The sequence below is a fragment of the Ricinus communis genome, chromosome 6 (assembly GCF_019578655.1).
Source record: "Ricinus communis isolate WT05 ecotype wild-type chromosome 6, ASM1957865v1, whole genome shotgun sequence".
In the NCBI taxonomy this organism is placed as follows: Eukaryota; Viridiplantae; Streptophyta; class Magnoliopsida; order Malpighiales; family Euphorbiaceae; genus Ricinus; species Ricinus communis.
The window spans coordinates 17,648,430-17,672,430 of record NC_063261.1 but is presented as its reverse complement, the minus strand read 5'-3'; the positions used below and the strand labels follow the sequence as shown (position 1 = coordinate 17,672,430).

General features: G+C 31.6%; 2 protein-coding genes and 1 pseudogene across 2 annotated transcripts; all 3 read right to left on the bottom strand.

The window, feature by feature from the left end:
• Positions 1-343: 343 nt before the first annotated feature.
• LOC8266832 (transcription factor bHLH143) lies at positions 344-4,508 on the bottom strand. Its single transcript, XM_048375705.1, has 4 exons — positions 4,331-4,508; positions 2,921-3,497; positions 2,518-2,676; positions 344-2,427 (listed from the first exon to the last, which is right to left on the bottom strand). Exon 4 carries the CDS (start codon positions 2,408-2,410, stop codon positions 1,340-1,342), a length of 1,071 nt encoding a protein of 356 aa, XP_048231662.1. The 5' UTR covers positions 2,411-2,427; positions 2,518-2,676; positions 2,921-3,497; positions 4,331-4,508; the 3' UTR covers positions 344-1,339.
• An 8,280-nt stretch (positions 4,509-12,788) lies between these two features.
• On the bottom strand, positions 12,789-14,156 carry LOC8266833 (mitochondrial uncoupling protein 5). The gene has a single exon (XM_002522574.4). The coding sequence runs from the start codon at positions 14,030-14,032 to the stop codon at positions 13,043-13,045; it is 990 nt and encodes a 329-aa protein (XP_002522620.2). The 5' UTR covers positions 14,033-14,156; the 3' UTR covers positions 12,789-13,042.
• Positions 14,157-21,962: 7,806 nt separating this feature from the next.
• LOC8266834 lies at positions 21,963-23,286 on the bottom strand (annotated as a pseudogene).
• Positions 23,287-24,001: the final 715 nt, after the last annotated feature.

Below are 24,001 nucleotides of genomic sequence, written 5' to 3'. Positions count from 1 at the left end.
CATTACAGATGATGTATTTAGATACATGTACTAAAACTTATTTTTGAATTACATTAAATGTACAAAGACTCAGAATTGAAGACCTTCCGTAAATTAAAATACCATCTACCAAATAGGCTTACAGCAGTGAGAAACAACAAAAGAAGTACTTGGAATGGATATACTTTTTCATCATTTGCAAGAATTTGTTAAACCCACTTCAGCCTTTTAACAAGGCGTCAAAACACACATTTCTGTATCACAAGGACCTGCAGTCCCGGTACGAAGTATAGACATGGCCAAAAAGCACACTGTCTATAAAATCACCTCAGGATCCACTAGTCCCCACATTTACTCATCCATCACAAGAAAAAACCATAGCTCTATATTATTAAAAGAAAATCACAGCACATCATGTTCTCTTTTCAATAAAGACACAAATAAAACATTCATAAATAAGACAACAGGAAGAAAAACAAAAGAGCAAACAGCCAAGATGAAACACATTATTCAACTCCATCTCTCAATACTACATAAAAGAAACCACCAAACTCACACCCACAACTGGTAATAATACACACAAAGCTGATAATCCCACCTTGGTTACCAAGGACTTTCACTTGATAACCATCTTCACATGCCCACAACATACTGTACAAAGTACCGTAGTTAAAGTAAATGAAGATCTGATCAAAGAGGTGGAGCCCAACAATTCATAGCAAGATACCATGCTTGTCCACAGTATTCTTCCATATCTAAAACTTTCTTGGTACTTTAATAGAGGGTTTAATACCAACATTATCTGTATCAGGGCAGAAAAGAGGAAGACAAATGCATAAAATCAGAGAAAAGAAAGAGAGAGAGAGAGAGAGAGAGAGAGAGGCAGAGGGTGCGTAGTGGGACCAGAATTACCCAACGCGCATGCACTAAATCCATAGGGGGTCTCAACACTTGAGGAAAAAAAAGTCCTCACATACACCACAGCCCACCACTAGCGTCAACCCATGCGCTCTAATCTTTGTGACTTTTGTTAACCTTTAATCTCCAATAAAGCTAAAGGATAATCATTTCTGGTCAACAAAACAAAACTACATTTTTTCTTCTCCTCCAACCCCTGCAAGCAAACTGCACATCATCAACCCACCACTTTCCTTTTATTGGCACATTATATACAGCTCTTGAGGAAAAAAAAACGTTGAAAAGGAACCCCACATGAGAAAAAAGCTAATATAGTGATTTCAAACTAATTAATCATTCAAGCCAAGAAGAATTCCTGGATTGCTGCTTCTTTTTTTTCTCTTTTTCATTCTTCCTTCCACCCACTAGCCAACATACTACTATTTGAAGGAGGGAATGAAATTTAACTGTAGTTTACTCCTAGTGTTTTGGCACTGAGCTTCAAAGACTTCAAGTAATCTATAGCTACATCAAGGACCAACAATGGATCCTTGTCCTTCACACCAGGGATTATGCTCTCCAAAATTTTCAATGTTGAGCGAATCTTATCCTTTTTCAATTGCTCTTTGCCTAAAATGGCCAGCCTTAACTCTTTGTGATTTTGGCCAATAGCACAGCTAGATTCTGCATCATCACAATCATATCCATGAGCCATGGCCACTTTTGTCGAGCTAGCAGTGTCGGTTAGTGATGATCTTTTGTACCCACCATCTAGTAATTTTTGCCTTTTGTTTTGTCCAGCGGAATCAGTAACTTCCTCAGTTATTTCTTCTACTTGTCCTTGCATCCCATAATTTCTAATCAGAGAGGGAGAGTGACCAGTGCTTATTACTTCATCATCATCATAATCATCATCATTGTCATCTGAGTAAAGTAAGGCATCAATTTCTTCAGTGTCTTCATGCATCTCACTTTCTTCACCACTGAAGTAATTCTCATCTGATACTTCTTGCAACTTCGGCATTATTAGATTGATTCCATCAAGTTTAGCTGCATGTTCTTCACTGCGTAAATAAGAACCGGCAGTTGGTCTTGAAGCAGCTATAGTAGGTTTTGCACCAGTAGGAAAAAAGGAACTATATATTAACTTTGTTTCGTTCCCAGACTGGTCAAAGATAACGAATTTCCGCTGGCATGCAGGGACTGCATTTAGTGCACTCTCCCCAGAAAATCCATAATTGAACGCAGGTAAGCTTTCTTTGGGATATGAATCAATAGCAGGAAGCACTTGATGGAAAGGAGGGGCCTTACTTTGAGGCAGCCCTTGGGCTCCAATGCTTTGTTGTGTCCTCAGACTTGGATAAGTTGGGACTGAAATTCTGGGCATCATCATATTTGTGGGCGTGCCATGGCTCACAAATGCTGGCAGACATCCTGGTTGAACAGGCTCTAATGATGTGCTCATGCAATTGAAATCTGACAATTCCCAAGTTTCATGCGGCGGGAAGAGCCACGAGTTGTTGGCCTTAACCATCCAACCAAAATAATAATCTGTAGATGACAAAAGACAAGATAAATAATTCTTGGAAACAAACTTCTGATCATATAAACTTCAGAACCAGTAAGACAATTAGAACACACCTTGATTTGAGCTGCAATATGCTATATGGAATCACTTAGCTGCTTTTTTCAGGAACAACAGAAGAAAAAGGAAAAACTACAAATTCCAGCTTGATAATATAACACGAGCGCCTAATCAATCTACGTGACGGGTTTAAGCAAATGACGGAAGTATTCAGCCTGGTACAAGGAACACAGATTGGAGGAACTCAATTATTCATGGATTGTTGATGATTATTAAGCACAATTATTTTTGGACTATTTTTATAGCCAAAAATATATAAGAATTTAACTGAACAATCATATATATATATATATATATATATATATATATATATATATTTATGTATATCTCTTGCATTAAGAAAGTTAATTGCTCAGAAAAAGTATAATTGAACGAGCACAAATACTATGTAATACTAACCTGGCAATCCTGCAATGGTTGATAGCATGCAATGACTCTGACTATAATGGTTGGTTTTCCAGCAATTCCATTCTCATACTTTAACGCCCGAAATCTTGTTTGACTAGCTGCTTGGAAAACCATAACTTCTTTTGACCCCTCACTTGATCTAATCAGATATATTAATGGCTCAAACAAATATCTATTAGAAGGAAGGAAGAAAATGGTAAGTTTGATCTGAAAAATACGTATTGATTGGTTTAGCAACTACAAAACAGGATACAGACTGAGGAGGATAAAAGCAAGAGACTAACAAATAGAGCTTCTACTTGAAGTAAGTTTTCCTAGTATCTCAGCTAATTCTACTAATCTCACGAAGGTAAACAAGATAATAAATGGATCCCATGAATGATTTGAAAAGAATGACAAGCCAAGTGTCTGAAGATTAAGGTTTTCTATGAGTAGAGATTTACAGAATAACCCTGCAATACAAATTCAATCGTAAAACATTGCGGAACACATCAACTGATCGATTCAACCAAGGCATGTTGTTCCCCTTAACTCCACTATTAAGTTATGCACAGATACCTAGGATTTCCTGCAAAGAAGTATATCAGAATTAAACATGAGAAATATAGTCAGCCAAATTGAATAACAAATCAAGCTAAATAAAGGAAACTTTATCAACTAAAACATAAATAATCTTTTGGGTTCTTTTAAAAGGGAGGTTAATAAGAGTTGATTATCATATTTTGGCAACAGAATTTCAGAACAGACATAAGCTTTTCTCAAAACAATAAACAGTTATCTAGATGCAAATGAGCACAAGGGATTTAAATTTTCAAGGACTTCAAATAATCGAAATCCTAACAAATGATTTCATCCAAATCTTTTCATTTATTTCCCAAATATCTCAGCAATCAAGCAAAAGGAGCCAAGCGTAACAAAAATCAGAAAGTGAAAATGGTGGAAACAAATTCAAGTTCCATTTTCCTTCTTAATCTGAATATTCGCAGCAGACCAGTAACCTAATAATGGCTTCAGTTTCACCAAAATATAGAAAACCCCACCTAAATTAAGTAATAGCAGGTAACTAAACTAACCAAGTTTAAACATAGGAACAAAACAAACTCAAGAAGTAAAATGAAATTTCAGATCCAAACCAATACAAAAGAACTAAAAACACAATAATAAATTCAAGAACTTTCCTTTAAGTTCCTATTCTTTCAAAGAAATCGAATTACAAAATTTAATAATAAAACAAAAATAAAACGCAAACAAAGAAACTGATAACAATCAGCTTAAAGTTCTAATATTTTTCTCCAAAAAACATATAATCAACCAAGCAAAGCATAATCAAAACTTAAAGAAACCAAATAGAAAAGCACAAGCAAAATGAGAGATTAAAGGAAGAATAGAAATACAACTTACAGTGAAAAATTTATCAACTTTCTTTTTTCTTTTTCTTATCTCAGATCCAAAGAAACAGAGTGTTGACTCTTTTAAGGCAAAAATCCTAAATAATCCAAAGACACAGATAGAGTGACAGAGAGAGAAGAGAGAGAAGAGAGTGAACAGTACAGTGTTAGTACAAACAAGCTATTGTCTTGTGTAAAGAAGTGAGTGAGATCACAATTGGTAAGAAGATTATATAGAAATTAATGTGACCAAACTGCCCCTTCTTTTATAGATTATTATTTTTTTATATAGATTATTATTTGACCTCTGTTTAATTGGTTAAATGTTTAACCTGACATATACTGCTACTGCTAGTTTCACTGTTGATTGAGGAACTTTCTCTCTCTAAACTAATAATTTATTTAAATAATATATTAATCAATTAAATTAATATTTGACAGTTTCATTTTTTTTTCCGTTTTTGCCTTCTATAATAATTTTTACTTGGTATCACTATGTTTAAGTTAATTACATTTTAGTCCTTTAGTTTTTCCCTTTAAATTACTTAATAATGGTACATTTAATTTTCTCAAAGAGAGTTATCTTGCTCCCTTAGGCAATTTTTACCTACTCATAGCGTTGGTTTCTAGTGGAAATATTTTATTTGGGGTACTTACAAATAGCCGGTGAGGTTGGATATAATTTACACTTACGCCCTTCAGTTTTTAAAAATATATATTTTTATTTATCTTTTTTATATGTCTTAGTTTTAATAGTTTTTTCGTCAGTAGTTTGCCAATTTGATAAATTTTAAGTTGATTAAAATACTGAAGAGTCATATTTTACTAATTTAAAATGACATTTTTACCTTTGAGTTTATATTAGACTAAAATTTATTTTAGAATGGAATAAAGATATTTTTCACTTAAATTAAAAAAAATACAGCATTTTATTTTCTTCTATCTAAAAATTTAAAATTTTATATTAAAGAAAAAAGTAATAAAATATAGAATTTAACAAATTCTATAGTCATTTTTAATAATTTCACACAATACTAACATTCAAATAGACTAGACGGCAGTTAACATAAAAAATGAGAACATATATTATTAAAAATAAGAGATAAAAATGCACGTTATACCAAACTTAAAGGGTATTTATAAATTCTCCATCTTATTTTTAAAAGTGATTTGAATGTTTTTATAAAAAATATAACACGTGTTACTTAAACATTATACATTTAGTATTAGAATATTGATAAAACACAAGCTAACTTTTTCTACTTTGAAAAAGTGGGGAAAAAAATAAAAACATGATCAATGTTTATCATAATATAAAACTAATGACCAAATTAGTTCGGAGTGAAAAAGAAAATGAAGCCATATACTCCAAAATGTAAGACAAGACCACGTATCCTTAAGTCAAAAAATTGTGTGACCATAAGGAGGGCCAGTCGGCAAAATTTAATTTATGGCTTTTCATAATATTGATACATTATAATAATTGTTTTAAAATTTTATTTTATTGTCTTTTTAGATGCAATATCACAAATTAAATTTTTATATTTAAATTTAGAAAACAATTTTTTTTTTAATTTATAGTGTAACTAAATTATTCGCTTTCTTGTAATATAAAATTTTATTAATTTTAATTTTTAAAAAAAATTTCATTAAAACTATCTGAAGAGAATAATTAATAGTATTTTATAAGTTATTCATGTATTTGGAAAAGAATTTTATTTTTTGTAAAAATTAATATATTAATGAGTGTTTTTATTTTTTATTTATAATTTATTTTATAATTTTTTAGAAATTTAAAAAAAAAAAATCATGCAATTTTTCTTTCAATTATTATCATCAAGCCATTTTTATTTAAGTACATAATATAACTAACAGTTATGATTATCGAGTATATTATTAATAGCCTTAAGCCTTAACAGTATTTACGTAATGCCGGCAGCGATTATAAAATATCTTTTTATACTTAGATTGTTTCTAAAAAGCTCGATCTAGCTCCCAAACAATGGAAAATCACGTTAAAATTAGAAAAGCCTTTGAACTGATGACTCATGCCTACTTTAGTGCTGGCTATTTTTTATTCAATTCATGAATTAGCCCACTAAAGTTTACTGTATTTATAAATATTTATATATAATAATATAGTATACCATTCATGTCTCTGTTACAACATGATAAAACTAAATATTCTGAATGAAATACAATGAAAAAAATATATATATAAGACTTTTTAGGATGTATGCCTAATTTTTATAAGATTATAATTCAGAGCACCGCCCTATCGAGATGGAAGCTGTGAGTTCAAGCACTGTCAATCCCGACGGATCAAAATCGAATAATCCAATAGAAAAATACATCAACTATTTTTTTGAGAAAAAACAAATAATAAATAATAAAATTTCAAGTGGATTCTTTTTATTTTTATTTTCGTTTTTCATTTCTCACAAATACGAAGGAATTTTCTTTTGTGGATTAGTCAATAAAGCATGTAGTCATATATTTTATATATATATATATATATATATATATATAGTATTAAGAAAATAATCTCTTATAAGTATTGTATTTTTTCTATGTAACAAATGAATCCCCAGCAAAAAGGAAAGGAAATAGTTAAAAAGAACCCATAAACAAGCAAATCTTACAATGGGTTGACAGGGCCCATAGTAATGGTGATTCTTCATAAAGAGCAGTCTTGAGTGAGTCTGGGCTAGGTCACACTTACAATAACCAAAGTATTGAACCATGGCAGCGTCTAACATTTCTGCAAAGTGCTTAGGAATCTGTCTTCTTCTTCTTCTTCTGGCTTGGTTTGGTAAAGGGTAAAAGAGTTTAGACATTTTTTATAAGCACAGTAAAAGAAATAAAAATAAACATGTTTCACTTTATAAAATATATTTGGCTCCTAAGTCCCAACATGACCCAACTGCTCAGACATGTAACTACTGCTAATAATAAACTGCAACAGCAGCAATGATTAATAATTTAACATGAATAACTTAGGCAATAGCATGTGCTATTTACTCATTGCTATATAATCCACTCCATTGATCATTAGTAATCTAAGTTGACATTATGAAATTAACAAAAAGGAAGCTTCTTCCTCTTTGACAAAAAATAGATTTTGTTCTTCTTTTCTGTAATAATGTCAAATAAAATTTATTAACGAAATGCATTCATATTTATAGAATTGGTATGTAAGTATATATATATAAGAAGTTAAATTAGGAGCCACTAAGGATCACTAAACAACTATCATATAAAAGGCAAAAGGATCACTAAACAGCTAATTTAACTCTTAAACTTTTTAAACAGGTTTTAGTAATTTTTTGAGTAAGTCAGTTGGACGCACTATAAGTAAAGTGCGAGAATAGAAAGCGAAATTGAGCCATGAACAATAAATTAAGAGATCAAATTGAACTCAAACGACAAAATTAAGGGATCAAATTAAACTTTATTCTATTTTTAAGTTAAAATTAATAATAACATTATAATTTTTTAAATGATCATAAATCCATTAAAATTATCATAACCAACTCACTATTATAATAAGTATCTTTTCACCACTACCACCAACGCCTTTTTAAATAAAAAATCACCAGCATTCTAACCAGAAAATAAAAATATAAATGAATATTTATAATTCAAACCATCATCACTGTTTTATTAACCTCTACACTATTAGTTCATCCATCAATTAAAAAATAATATACTCATAACTGCCTCAGTATTCACAAACACATCAATCTATCCGAGTAACTAAAGTCATTGAAAGTATTAACACCAAAATTACACCATTTTTTATTTGCTCAACCAACTATTTGAAAATCTAAAATATATAAAAAAAATTAGTATATAAATTTAATTAGCTAATTAAATCAATTATAATTAAATTATAATTGATAAAGGTCATATTGGGCTCGAGCAAAAAGTTTTTCAATTACTCTTTCTTCTAATGTTGGTCCCTCTACCTCCCAAATTGTTTTATGTTTTACTATTAAAATGCCATCTAATTTCCATTCTTTTCAAATCTTAGCCCCTAATTGATCTTCACATCTTAATTGAATGTTCTTTTTAAAAAATTGTCAAAAAAACATATTCATTATATTAGTGCCTATTATTTTATTAATATGTATAATTAAATAGTCTTCTATATCTCTTCTTTAATAATTTGATTTGGCTTATCAAATAATTTATTTATTTTACCTTTTATTTTTACATGTAAATTTTATATATAAAGAATTTAAACTAGATGACATGATTAACTTTTTCTCCTTGATAAGTATTAATATTGTCATATAATTCTTAAGTAAAGTTGTACAATATTATATAATATGATATTTTTTTCCTAAAAGGAGTTCCATTGCTTATTAGTAGTAATACATATTTCCCAAGTATTAGGACCCTTTTCTTAGTTACCAAATATAGCATCATTATTTTACTTTGAGCGTTGAGTTTAAATTCCTTTACTAAATTACATGAATTTCAAGTATATCTTTAGTATGATCATTTTAAAAAAAAAAATGATTATTTTGTCTTTTACAAATTCTATATGTATGCAACTTTTTATGATTAAAATACTTGTTTGGTCCCTCAGAAGCTAATGGGCAACTAAGTAGACCAATTTGTGGATTACAACAATCATATATATACTACGCAGATCATATTATAAAAATGTATAACCAAACCCCAATGTTTTGATGTTGCTTAGAGTGAAGGGAGCATATATATCTGATAGCCAAAATTAAATTCATTTCGCAACATTATACGGTCTACCCTTTTTGAGGCACTAAAAAATGCTCCAAATTTCATTCAGATTTGGTTGCAGGAAATGAAAGATTCCTCCAGTCTTTTGTTAATAAACTAGTATTAAATGAAATCAAATATTCACTAGCCTGAGAATTATATCTGGAAGTATACTTCTTAACCATATTGCATTGATTGCTTTGCAATTGTTTTCAAGGTGCTTTCCAAAAGTGCATTAATAATCATATGGCACCAACTAATTAACCATCATCTTCCACCCTCCAAAATAAAGAGAAAAATAGTGAGTCAATCCATTAATGCTGTAATGCATTTCTTTCTCAAACTTTAACTAAAATTGAAGTGAAATAATAAAACTTTTGAGAGGTGGTAGTTAGAGGCAAACTTGGGTTTTGGGAGCAAATGATTAATGGAGAGTTAGTGGGTGGTGGGGGGTTGAAGAAATGCTTAATAATATCTCAATATTTATGGGAAAAGCACTTTTAGAAAAGAAAAAAAGAAAAAAAAAAGAAACTCTAAATTGAAAAGTTAAAAAGGAAACCCTAATCATGGATAACATGCAATTAGTATTTATTTTAGTCATAGTGCTTAATTATTTATATATTCCCTTGTCACATTTCTACCCTAAAGTGTCTAGCAATTGCAATTTGTCCTTCACCTGATGTAATCCTTTTCCTTGCTTCAAGTTTTCAAAGTTTGAGTTTATTATTTGTGATGTAACTTTAACTACTAATAATTGTAAATAATGCTGCAACTGAGTAAAAAAGAAATTGGGTTGTGAAGTTGACAGTAGTACAGCAATTTGCATTAGTTTCATAGCCAGAGATTGTGATGGAATTGACTAATTAATTAACTTATATTCTTAGTTTAGCGAGTTGTAGGGTTTTCACTAAATGAAGGCAGTTGTATAACTAATTAAAATATGATAAAGATACAAATGCATACTAAATTTTATATTTAGTTTCATTTTAATTATAAAAATATTAATTTAATTTATCTTAATCATTCAAATTTATTAATGTTTTAATTTAATCACTTTATAAATAAAATTGATACGTGAAAAACATATTTTATAAAAAAAATAATAGTTAAAATAAATAATATAATATATTAATTTTTTATTGGCATAATGACTAATTTATAATTAAATTTAAATTTAAATAATTAAAATTAAAATTAAAATTTTATGATAAAAATAACATTAAATATAGTGACTAATTATATTATTGTCATCCGTAAAGCCATTGCAAATCTCATTTTCTGCAAGTCATCAATATTCATATACTTTGTCCAAAATTTGGATTGGGCCAACTTAATTTGAGTTGGATTATTCACCCAATTCCAATCATGAGTTGGGTCATTCAAACTCCTACATTGCTCTCTACTGTTGAAGTTCCAGTCCCCCTCATCAGTTCACTCCTACGAGCTAAGCATTTTAGTTCTTTGCTAATTATCTATTAATCAATGACAGATAATTCTTAAAAGCTAAGCATTTTACTTGATTGCTAATTAGGCGACGGCTGCTTATTTGTCACTAATTAATGACAGATTTATATGTTGTAAAACTAACTAACCTGTCACTGAATTTTGTGCCAAGCATTAGGATATAATACCTTTCCGTCGCTAAATTCTTATTTTTCTTTGAATTTTTCTTATTTTTCTTATTTTTGGTTGAACAAAGAGCGCAGCGCCATTGATGATAAAAATTGATGCTAACTTTAATGACGTATTAATTGCTTCAGTTAATGATATTTATGCCACTATGTGTCAAAAGTTCCTAAATCCTATTTTATTTCTTTCATAATTCAATTTTTTTCAATTAAAAATTAAAAAATTAGATACACGAAAATATATATTCTTCTCAAATTTTTCATTAAGAAATAAAGGATTAATTTTTTTAAAAAAATTAAAATTTTCATCGGAATATAAAGCCAAGAATCTCTTAACTATTAGAATAAAATTAACAGAACGAATCACACTTTTACCACTAAACTATACCTGCTACGATGCCCGGGATGGCCCAGTTACGCCAAAGAAAAGAATAGAAGAAGCATTTGACTCCTTCGTGCTTGCTTCACTTGGCTCGGAGGGATATAACTCAATTGGTAGAGTTACGCTTTTATAATTGGGTGATTGCGATTACGGGTTGAATGTCTAATTGTCCAGACGGTAATGATAGAATCTTGTACCTGAACCGGTAGCTTACTTTTTCTAAATAATGGGGAAGAGGACCAAAACATGCCACTAAAAGACTATAAATAAAATAGCTAAATTAAATACATGAATTTACCTAAGTCAGGTTATGGACCCCGCCCCTTCCTCGGAGAAAGATGATCAAACAATTCTCAATCATGATCTTTACAGATTGGTTCATCCATATAATATATAAAAAGAAATTTCAAATATTTAATATCTTTTTCTTTTAATGAGATTTCAATTTTAACGATGGTTTCATTAGATATCTTATAACTAGAATCTCTCTTTTCTTTTTATCCAGTTTCCCCATCTCTCATAACAATAAAGTCGACTAGACATGAATTCGAAGTTAATGAAACCTTTCACAGGAATCTTTCACAAAGTTATCAATCAATATTATCAACTAATCAAGAATTTTTTATTAGACCATGGTATTTGATTCACCAAATACATCATTATTGTATACTTTTTCATATTCATGGTGCAATCCAATTCTTGTTTTTCTTTTTTCAAGTTTCTAATCCTTAGCTTTTCTAAATTAAAATATCTAAATAATAAGAAATTTCCTTTGAGTGATATATGTTAATTCGAAATGTGAAAATTGGCACTCGTTATATAGATAAATTTTATCATTATTTTACTAATTTCATGTAGTGTAACAAAATCTTTCAACATCATATTTCTGTATGAATTGTTTGATATCTGAAAAAAAAAAAATACCTATTTTGGGGGTGTATTCACGAAATATAAAGTGAAATAACAAAATGGGTTCAATCAGTTTGAAGCTTTGAAAAAGAAGAGGTAGAAGATGGCGAAAATATGTGTTCTGAGAGGAGACTGAAGATACATACATGCTTATTTATAGAGAGGGAGAATGAGGAATATATAATTGATTACTGGATTAGTATTTGCCATGATTAGTTTTACATTGTCATGAAAATGTAGTATTTAATTGAGAAATTGTATTATGAACCGGGTTTTTTTTAATGTACAATTCAATAAAAAAACTAACATATACAAAATACAATTAAAAATTAAAAAAGTTATCCACTAATTGTTCCCCAATAATAAAAATTAACTACCATTAACTACTTATTTTTCTACATATTAATGTTTTATTGAATTGTATTCCATATTAGCATCTGACATAAAAACAAATGGGATCCATATTGTAAATTTTTCAATTAAAGACCCAGAAAAAAGATATTACATGTGCTATATTTAATAATAGGTGCTGTTTTAGGCTATCTTGATTGTTTTTATTTTTTATTTTTACCTATTCTAGATTTAATTTAAAGTATATTGGGCAATGAGCCTTACGTATAACAAAATTCTTTCTTAAGAGTTTTAGCATAACTGTATATTTAAGATTCAAACTAGAGATTTTAGTTAAACTAGAAGAAATTCTTATCATTTTATTTATGCACTATTAGATTAATTGTTCTTATTAATTAATATATGATTGATAAGTTTTTTAATCAGACTAAAAACTTGAAGGAATGCAAGAAAGTGAATAAGATATGAAACTTGCATATCAAATTCGAGTTATTTCCCTTTATTTATTATAAATTAAAAAGTGCAAACAACAGATACAAATAGATTAGAAAAAGTGAGAAAATATTAGAACAAAAAAAAATATTAGTGATATAAGATATATAGGATAATATAAGAAAAAGTGAAAATTCTGGCAGCTACAAAATAAAAGAAGAATAACTATCTGAAAATCACAGTCTACGAAGTGCTTAATTTTCTTTATCATCATCAACGATCAGAAATCCTTGAGTAATTTCCTGACTTGCTCTAGTGTGACAAAGAGGACGACTGTGAAAGGTCCTTGCCTTGAGATTGTAGGGATAAATCCCTTGTACAAAGCCATTGGCCCCTCCGCCTTCACTGTCTTCATTGCACAATCTAATGCGCCTTTATACGGCGGCTTTGCCCCTGCTTCCACCTTCATATTCATAATCCTAGTCTTTATCACATCAATAGGGTTCGAAGCCACGGCGGCCACAAACCCTGCGGCAAAGCTCGCCGTCACATGTGTCCCAATCCCATCTCTCATTACCCCCTTTTCCAGGATCATCTCCTTTATCTGATCATAGGATGCAAGCTGTGACGCTGTAACAATCATCGCTCGGTTCACTGTAAGACCTGAGCCACGCCATAAGCTAGCAATGCCTTCTTGCTTTGACATTTGAGTCAGAGCATCAACGACGCTTTTGTAGTTTCTACGTTGGTCAATAGGCAGACGTCCATCAGCCTGCATGCGGACCATTGCCACGTCAGCAGGGTTGCCGACAGCAGCTCCAACACCGCCGGAGATAAGCCCGGCCACTATTTTCTTTACAAGTGGCATACTTCCTGAATCTTGGTCTGTCCATTTTTGCTTTAGAATATCATAAAGTCCCATGCGTGTAGTAGAGTATAATGTCTGGCGAAGTAAAGTGGAAGATACACCAGAGAAAAGCGCAGCAACACCTTCAGATTGAATGATGCGTACACCAATGGAAATAGGTCCAACACGAGCTGCGGCGGCCGCAGGTGGCGGAGGGACTACTTCTAAAGTTGCTGGGAGGGAAATATTCCCAGCAACCGAGTTCACGGCCAACGCAGGGCGAAAAGCCTGAAAAGAAGCTGGTTTTGGGAGATGGGATTCACCTTGGAGCTGCATACGGACCTTGATGAGGTCAAGAGGGTGTGTAGAAGCACCAGCAACAATGGAAGCAATACCCCCTTCAACAAAACCCTTCAATCCCATTGCTTAATCTGGACTTTGACTTGGCTAGTAATCAAGAAATTGGAACCAAGTATAGCCTCAGAGTAGGTGCGGAGCGAAGAGAAGACAAGTGAAGTGAAGAGAAATAATGAAGGTTAAAGAGAGTGGAGCTTGTTTATATAGAGAGTGGAGTGAGAGACCAGTAGTTGAAAAGCAAAGCAAGCAGAAGGGAGGAAGACAAGTGTTGAACGCTTTACGCGGTGGCTTTATCTGACCAACTCTGACCGTGTTCTGATATATTCTAGTGTCAAATGTGAAGTTTCGTTGGCACTCAGCTGCAGCCTGGGTCTTGACCTTGACATCTAATTTAATATAACACTGTGTTACAGTTATATATCACAAGCCACTTGAAAAATTATGGTTACATTTCACATCCAGCCACTTGAAACTTTGTCTTTAAGGAGAAGAACAGAAGAAATGTTAGTATAGAATATATTTAAGGATTATTTTTCTTTTTATTCTAATAATATTTGAATTTAAAATACATGCTAATTTTATTTATCATAAATTTATTAATTATACTACTTTTTCTCTATGTTAAATCAATTAATAAATAGTTTTATGAATTTCTCATTTTAATAAATATTCGAAATTTTATTTTTCATATATACTTCTTTTTATTTAATTCATATCTTATGTGGGTTAATGTGGGTTCATAAGAGAGAGAGAGAGAGAGAGAGAGAGAGAGAGAGAGAGAATGGATTCAAATGATATGCCCATTCATTTTGTCGTTATTTTCCATTGCATTATTTATTTTGTGTTCCCCAGATATTGCAGCTTTTTTCAGGGAAAAAGATAAATTTTCATTTAAGTATTTTTGTAAACATAATTAAATTTATCTTTTCGAATAATAAAAATCCATCAATATTATATATGACTATAAAATAAATAAAATTATTATATTCTTGATACAATCCATCAAAAAAGAACTTTATCAGAAATGAGAAATAACATATGACATAGTTTTTCTAAGAAGACATTAAGAATGTTATGTTTTAGTAAAGCAGATTAAAATTACTTTAACACCTGAGATAATAATCAACTTCTTCGGTAAATTTAGTACTCTAAAGCTCTCTTTGATAGATATAAAAGTGACCACAGTTGGTCCTTCTGGGTTTAACTTGTATGTTTCAGAAATTAATTCATAGTTTAGTTAGTTCTATGAACTTGAATAAGCTAGCTAGAATTAGGGTTTATATGGGGTTAGTCACACTTGTCTACGGGTTCCACCGAGAAAAGAAGAACTAAATTTCATTGGATAATTGACCCCTTCAGTCTTCTTTTTCTTTAATAGGGTGACCTGAATTGTTCTTGTTCATTAATATATGACAGTTAAGTCTCTTAAAGTGGAACAAGGTATGAAAGCTACCAACAGTTCTAAGAAAAAGAAAAGTTGGAACATTAATTTATGAGGAGAAAATATTAATCGTATATATAGGACATAATGAAATGTAATTTGGGAGGACTTTTTCATATTTTTTAAAATATATATATATACTTGATTGTACTTTTATCCATCCATATTATAAATACTTTTACGGCAAATTATTAGAAACAAATATCTCCCTATTTATAGCGATTGTTCCATGTGATCTATTTGATATCTTTAATTAAGAAAATAAATTATATATCATAGTTAGTATATTATTATATCCGTAACGTTCTTGCGATTTTAATTTTTTCTTCACGTTCTCAAAATTTATATTAATTATAAAACTAATATTCCATTTAGACTTTGGCTGTGTAAATTATGAACTTTTTTTCAATAAATGCGCCTCTAATAATTTAAACTCATATTTTGTAATTAAAAAACTCTTTTCAGGATGTCACTGGATGTTGGTTTAAATTCAAATAAGGATAATGTTGATGTCACGAGTAATGTCTATGAATATATATATATTAAATATAAATTCATTTTATAATAGCCCGTTACTTCACTATTCATATAGCGTGCCACTTCAAATAAATTATATTTCTGGTTACAGCTTCCATGTTCTTGTTTTGCTCTAGTTACACAAAAAAGTTTAGATAATTCCCACCACTTCTAATGACTTAAGCTGTCGGCATACTCCTAAAAATGTGTACCTGGTTTTACAATTTAACTTTATTATTGTTGTTGAGGTACTGCGATACCGCATAAGTGAATAGTCCTGTAATTAATTTCAATTGGGCCATATAGTACCAAGGGTGTTTAATATTTTAATGACCAGGAAGATCGACACCAAAACCACAGCTTAGTCCCACGAGAAACAAGATATATAGGATAATATGAAGGGATAATTATAAATTTGGTATCTAAATTTGTCAAAATTTGATAATGAAATGTCTAAATTTTTAAAAATAACAATTAAGTGTGTCAATTTGTTAAAAATAAACGAACGAGTTTATATTGCAGGTCACTAATCGGTTGCGCTATAATAGTATCTGATGTGGATGGAAGATAACGTTTAGCATGCTTAGGTGGAAGAAAGGAAATTTAGCATGCTTAGTTAGACTAAAACATCCATTAGGATGAAAGATTAAATAAAATAAGTTAGGGTTAGGATTTTGTTTTCATATATCATCCCTTCTCCCTCTCTCATTCATCTCTTCACCTTTCTTGTTTTCTGTTTAAAGACAACCCTGTAAAGCACTTAAAAATGGATGGGGTTAGTTCTCTTTGCTCGTTTGACAAGCAATGCATAGTTAAAACCTCTTGGACAAACTGAAATCCAGGCAGGAGATTCAATAATGTGCAAAATTGATACTGCAAATGGAGGTTGCGATTATTTCAGATGGATTGATCCTCCAATATGTGAAAGAGCTAGGTAAATTAAACTTGGATTGCTGCGGAAGATCAATAACATAGAAGGTGAACTGGAAAAGAATTAGAGAAGAGAAAAGTGGTTATAGGCATGAACAATTTTTTTATGGTTGGTGATTATCCTGAAATGACTGTGTTGAATGGTTGGGTTAATGCTGATGGACATATGGGAGATATGAAGTAATTTTCGCTGTTACGTACTGCTACTTTATCTCCTAATTAAGTGTAGTGTTTATAGTATGTCTTTTGGGGCTAATTATGTAGAATAGAAGGAGAAAAAATATGTAATTTGTTGTTTGATGAATGAAATATGATGAATTAAAAAATGAGTTGATATAATTTTGTTTGTTAGTGATCTGTTGACATAATCAGTTTGTGTTCATTGTGTGCTTGATAAAATGCTCAAAACAAATGTAAAAATATATAGTAAGAAAGCAATGACCAGTTTTTACTAGTATGCTCATATATAAATCAATGGTCAAAACATGTAGTAAGAGCTTAAAAAAGAAACAACACTATTTAAGACATTTACTAGTCAGCATTACCAAAAAATGAACATCTATTAATTTGTTAATAACCAGTTCCATCAATTCATATAATAAATTAGTGAAACAAAATCAAAGGGATCCTAATTTGTCTACAACTAGTCCCAAATAATATTACATTGTGTTAAAATAGACACTATCACAAATTGTGCGAAAAATAGACAGAAATAAAAACATAAGTTTTAACAAATAAACACATGACATTTGGAGATTCTTCAATTTAGTTCCCTAGCAATGGATTCCTGTGTTCCCATTGGAGGTTCTTAAATTGTGGAACTGGTACCGGTTTCTCCAAGATTGCTTTATTTCTTCTTTGCCATGATCATTATGATTGGATTTCCTTTTTTTCACAGTATTCTCTATTGAAGCTTATGTGCTCTGTTTCTCTTTATCTTTATCAGATAGTGATGAGATCTTTTTATGCTTTTTTCATAATAATATAGTAAAAACATAATCATATGTTAGGTACTTGTGCATTACATTTTAACCAAAAAAATATTTTTACTAAAGATAGTTTTACCTCTAATTGAGAAGTAGATGTTTGCCCCATTTTTAACTCCTGCCTTTCTTTGTGTCATGAATGATGATTTGGGTTCACTGCCTTCTCTTCTTATATCCTCCTTATAAATGATTCTTTGAATTAGTGTTTGGCTACAAATAACACATCCAACCAAAAAACACATTATAAGCATACAACTTCTTAATATTTACAAATTAAAAATATTAAAATGAACTGGTATTACTACATTTATAGCCACATGACCTGTCACTGGATCTGTGAAGATACCATAACCTCTTACTGGTTGTATTGCAAATCCAGGTATGTATTGTTTTTGTGGATTCTTCAGGTTCTTCCTTTAATATGGTAATACATCTCCAAATCTATTATTACTGCCTAGGTTCATGTTCGAATCAGATACAACACCTAACATACATTGAGCTTCATTGCTTGAGTATTAGTGACAGTGGACACTTCAACCTGAGCTGGAAAACTTTATAAACCAGTGCATTTCCTTTGGATAGCAGCTCCAATAACTCCTTTACCACCTTTTGCCTAAAATGTAGTCAAATTATATAAAATAACATTTAATAACATCACATTTATTGTAAAATAGAAAATAAAATAGATAGATGCTTACTGCAAGTTTTAAAGGTCTGGTTTGGAAGCTTCTTTCAGTCTGTTGCCTTGGAGGTAATGGACCTTATTGAGTTTCATGTTGTACTACTTGTTGTGCTTTCAATATTGGATATGTTTTCTTATTGTGTCCTTTCTGAAAATGTACTTGGCATGTCATTTTCCTACCTCTCCTGGAAAGCTTATATCCACTACCATTCTCACCTTCTTCCTTTCTCCTATTCCTAGCAGGCTTACGAGGCCTTTTTTTTAAAGGGAGGTGGCTATGGAGGACTATTTCCAGATTTCTCCTAAAAAATTTTGACTGTCCATTGGTTGCATTATATGTGTATAAGCCTCTAAATACTTTTATTTCCTATAGCAGTTATCAACATATTGCTCATGACCACCATCTATGTGCAAGATTGTACAAATCACATGGGAGCAAGGTATGCCAGTCAATTGCCATTTTCAACAAGCACAAGTTCTATTTGTCAAATCAACTATGTAAGTATCTCCCTTATACCCCACTTCAAAACCACTATCCTCATTCTATAACAACTGATAATTCCCAATTTCTACATGACTTTCATGTAATTTTTCTTAATCCTATACCTAAAATCACCAATCCACTTGTTGTTCAGATCCCTATTGGTATGCAACCTTGTCATTATCAATTTTCTATTATCTTTACATTGAGATAACATCTTTAGTCCTAGCCTCAATAATTTTTCCATTAAATCCCTCAATTAGATTGTTATCTACGATGTCACATTTTACCTTAGTGTTGAAGTAAGCTTTGCATCAGTGTCGAGGGTGAGTGTTCAACATATCTTCATAACCTCTTAGTGACAGCCTCTTTAGCTCCTCCATATTCTTATCAAAATTAGGCATGTTTGCTGCCTTTGCACACATCCAGAACTACTTATGAAAGTCTTTATTTCCTCCATGCATTTTTCTCCAATTTATATATAGGTGACTTGCACAACACCTATGCTCAGCATTAGGTAGCATATTACTCACAGAATCTAGAAGACCCTTCAAACACAAAATTATAAAAGCATCATGAGTTGTATACAATATAAATTAAAACCTTATATACATGCCTAAAATGAAATTAAAAGTTTACCTTTTATTGGTCAGTGATGACATTTCATCTATTACCATCTTCAGGGTATCATTTTTAAACTGCTGTAAAAACTAGTCTCAAGTAATTCTTCTCTCAGTGTTAACCAAAGCCCAAGCCACAGGGAACATTTGATTGTTCCCGTCTCTCCCAACTGCTGCTAAAATCTCACCTTTGATTGGTCCTTTCAGAAAACACTCGTCTAACTCAAACACCCTTCTACATCCATTTAACAACCCCTTCTTCAAGCAAATGAGATATAAAGTCTTTCAAGCACTAGCAGTTGATCAGGAATTGGTCTATGAACTTTCATAACAGTTGTGCTACCTTGGTTGCTCATATTTATTTTACTAAGATAATTCCAAAGCATAGAGAACTCTTTTCTTACTTGACCTTGGAAATTAGCAATTACACGCACCTTTACCCTCCTTATCTTAGTAAAACTGATTCCCAACTTCAAATCTTCCTCAATCAGCCCATTCAAGTCAGTTAATTTCATGCATGATATAGACTTGTATTCATACAAATAGTGTTTTGCAAGCCATTTAGTAATGACCCTCCTATTCGTTTAAGTAACTGGACAAGAATGCTCATCTTTATAGGTCTTCACTATAAACCTCTTACTAACACTGTCCATTGATGCAAAAATCATCCAATCACAATTACTTCTTACACTCTTTGCTCTAACCTCTTCAGATGTGTTCCTAACAAACTTAATCTCCCTTCTCTCTTGGATTGAAGATCTGATAAGAGCTTCTTTAAATTGTCTTGGACTTTGCAATCTCATGCCCAAAGAAAAATGGATCTTCTCTACTTTTGGCTAAAATGTGGGATATTTTGACCTCCTTCTCATTGCATGGTCGTCATCATAAGCATTAGTGCTAATTGCACTGTAGTCATCAGTCCTCTCAAAATAATCTGTGTCATTGCCATCATCTACAATTGGTTCATTTCCATCTTCTTCAATTTGCTTGTTGCTGCTTCTTGCATTTTCATCACTCTAACAGCCTCAGATCTATAGTTTTTTTCTGTCTAAATTGCCTCAACTTGTTTCTAGCATCTTGCAATTCTACATCATCATCTAAAAATCCTTCATACTCAATCACCTCTTCATCAGACTCATTATCTTTATCTAGGCTAGATCCCTCCTCAAAGCACATTTACTTTCTGAAATTTATTTGCCCCATCATCAATGATCTAAATTATTACTTTGATCTTCAATTACCACATCAAAAGCCTCATCTGACACATGATCATGCTCAAATTGATTAAATCCATTATTCGAAATACCTACATCTTCATTCACTATCCCCTCAATAAAATCCCTTACTTCACTGACTTTTTCTTCCTTATTTAACTTTGTACCTCCCTGTAGGGTTCCATCAGTTGTTAAGTCACATATATTTTCACTACTTTGTTTATTTCCAAATATCTCAATCAACTGGTCCCTCATTACCTTATGTTCAGTATATACTTCAATTCCACCATGCTCTTTAACTATATTAAGCATTTCTATAACTCACAAGTAATACAACAACCTTAACCCATGTGCTAAAGATTTACTGGGTCCTAAAGTGTAACTTTACAACTGCCTGTAACCCATTATTTCATTTACAAATTTTTCGAACTCCAACAAAGAGAACTTCTCAACTTCTATGTCTATTTCATACATATCACCTCCAAAATAAATCCTTAGTTCAACCTTAAATCACTAATGAAAATGTCATCCCAATCCAAACGAATAAAGTGTCTGTTAAATTAAAAAATCAAATACACAAATTAACCCTTGAAAATGATAGTAGATAGGAAACGACAAGAAACAAAAAGAGCTTAAAAAACGACACCATTTCCATAAAATGACACCTTTCCATTAAAAGACAATAAATAATTTAATAAATTTTACCACAATCAACCCTATATGTATAAACAAATAAACTCTAAAACATCAAGTACAAGAAAATACCTTTTCATTTTTTGACAGATGCTTCAAGATTCGAATCCATGTTGTTTCTTTGGATTAGCTTTTGTCAAATCTTCAAATGTTAGCCTTAATTTCTAATCCCTAAATTGTAATGAAAGTTTAAGAACCAAATCTCTAATTTTTCCCTTTTTGAGTCTTCTAGAATAGTATATCGAAGAATTGCTTAAGTTGTTATAGGGTTTTTTTATAATTTCACTTACTCTTTTTCCACCTGACATAATAGTTTGAAATCCAAATAATTCATGTCAGCACTTTTAATAAGCGACCTGCAATATAAACTCATTCGTTTATTTTTAATAAGTTGGCATACTCAATTGTTAATTTTAAGAGTTTTGATACTTAATTGTCCAATTTTGGCAAGTTCAAACACCAATTTTATAATTATCCCATAATATGAATTCTTGTTTATCTAAATTGTTCAACAGTTCTATACAGTAATTAAAGGCTTGTTGCCCAATTTTCTTTATCATACAGAAAATGAGAGAAAAATTATCTGAAGTCACAGTATATGGTGGTTAATTTTGTTTATTATCATCATCAACGCCAATCAGAAATCTTTAAGTAACTTCCTCACTTGCTCTAGTGTGACAAAGAGGACGACTGTGAAAGGTCCTTGCCTTGAGATTGTAGGGATAAATCCCTTGTACAAAGCCATAGGCCCCTCCGCCTTCACTGTCTTCATTGCACAATCTAATGCGCCTTTATACGGCGGCTCTGCCCCTGCTTCCACCTTCATATTCATAATCCTAGTTTTATCACATCAATAGGGTTCGAAGCCATGGCGGCGACAAACCCTGCGGCAAAGCTCGCCGTCACATGTGTCCCAATCCCATCTCTCATTACCCCCTTCTCCAGGATCATCTCCTTTATCTGATCATAGGATGCAAGCTGCGACGCTGTAACAATCATCGCTCGGTTCACTGTAAGACCTGAGCCACGCCATAAGCTAGCAATGCCTTCTTGCTTTGACATTTGAGTCAGAGCATCAACGACGCTTTTGTAGTTTCTACGTTGGTCAATAGGCAGACGTCCATCAGCCTGCATGCGGCCCATTGCCACGTCAGCAGGGTTGCCGACAGCAGCTCCAACACCACCGGAGATAAGCCCGGCCACTATTTTCCTTACAAATACTTCCTGAATCTTGGTCTGTCCATTTTTGCTTTAGAATATCATAAAGTCCCATGCGTGTAGTAGAGTATAATGTCTGGCGATTTAAAGTGGCAGATACACCAGAGAAAAGCGCAGCAACACCTTCAGATCGAATGATGCGTACACCAATGGAAATAGGTCCAACACGAGCTGCGGCGGCCGCAGGTGGCGGAGGGGACTACTTCTAAAGTTGCTGGGAGGGAAATATTCCCAGCAACCGAGTTCACGGCCAACGCAGGGCGAAAAGCGTGAAAAGAAGCTGGTTTTGGGAGATGGGATTCACCTTGGAGCTGCATACGGACCTTGATGAGGTCAAGAGGGTGTGTAGAAGCACCAGCAACAATGGACGCAATACCGCCTTCAACAAAACCCTTCAATCCCATTGCTTAATCTGAACTTTAATTTTAGCTAGTATACAACGAGAGAATAGGTAAAGAGAAGAGAAGAGAAGTGAAGTGAATAGAAATGATGAAAGTTAAAGAGAGTGGAGCTTGTTTATATATGGAGAGGAGTGAGAGAGCAGTAGTTGAAAGGGGAAGCCATACAAAGGAGAGGGAAGGTTCACAAGGAATAAGAAATGTTGAATGCTTCACGCGGTGGGATATCTCACCATCTTTGACTCTATCCCAAATACATGCAGTATCAAGTTATGTTGGCACTTGGCTGCATTCTGGATTTGACCTTAACTCTGTGTTCTAGTTATACATCACATCCCACTTTAAAACTTATGCTTATATTTCACATCCCACTTGAAAATTTTGTATTTATGAATTTTATATCTAGCATGTTTCGAAGATTTTTGCAGTAGTAAAGTATTGTTTTAGTAAAGTTAGTATTTTTTTTTATATTTTCATCAATAAACAAAATTTGATAAGGTTTTTCAAAACTATCCTAAGATTAATAAAAAATTTATTTTTATTATGTAAATCTTTTTAAAATATTTTAAAAAAAATTTATGGTATGATTGTTTTTCAGTTATTTTTTTATTATTTTATCTAAAAACAATAATAAAAATTAAAAGAAAACCAAAACTGTAATTTAAAAAATTTACACAATAAAAATAAAAAATAAAAAAAACAATAATATTGATTAAAAAAAGAGTTTTTCTTACTTAATTCACATGTGATGTTTCAATAAAGGCAGAGAGAATGGGTCCAATTAATATGCGTATTCGTTTTGGTGTTGGTTCCATTTCATCATTAATTTTTGTGCTCCTTAGATATTAATATTTTT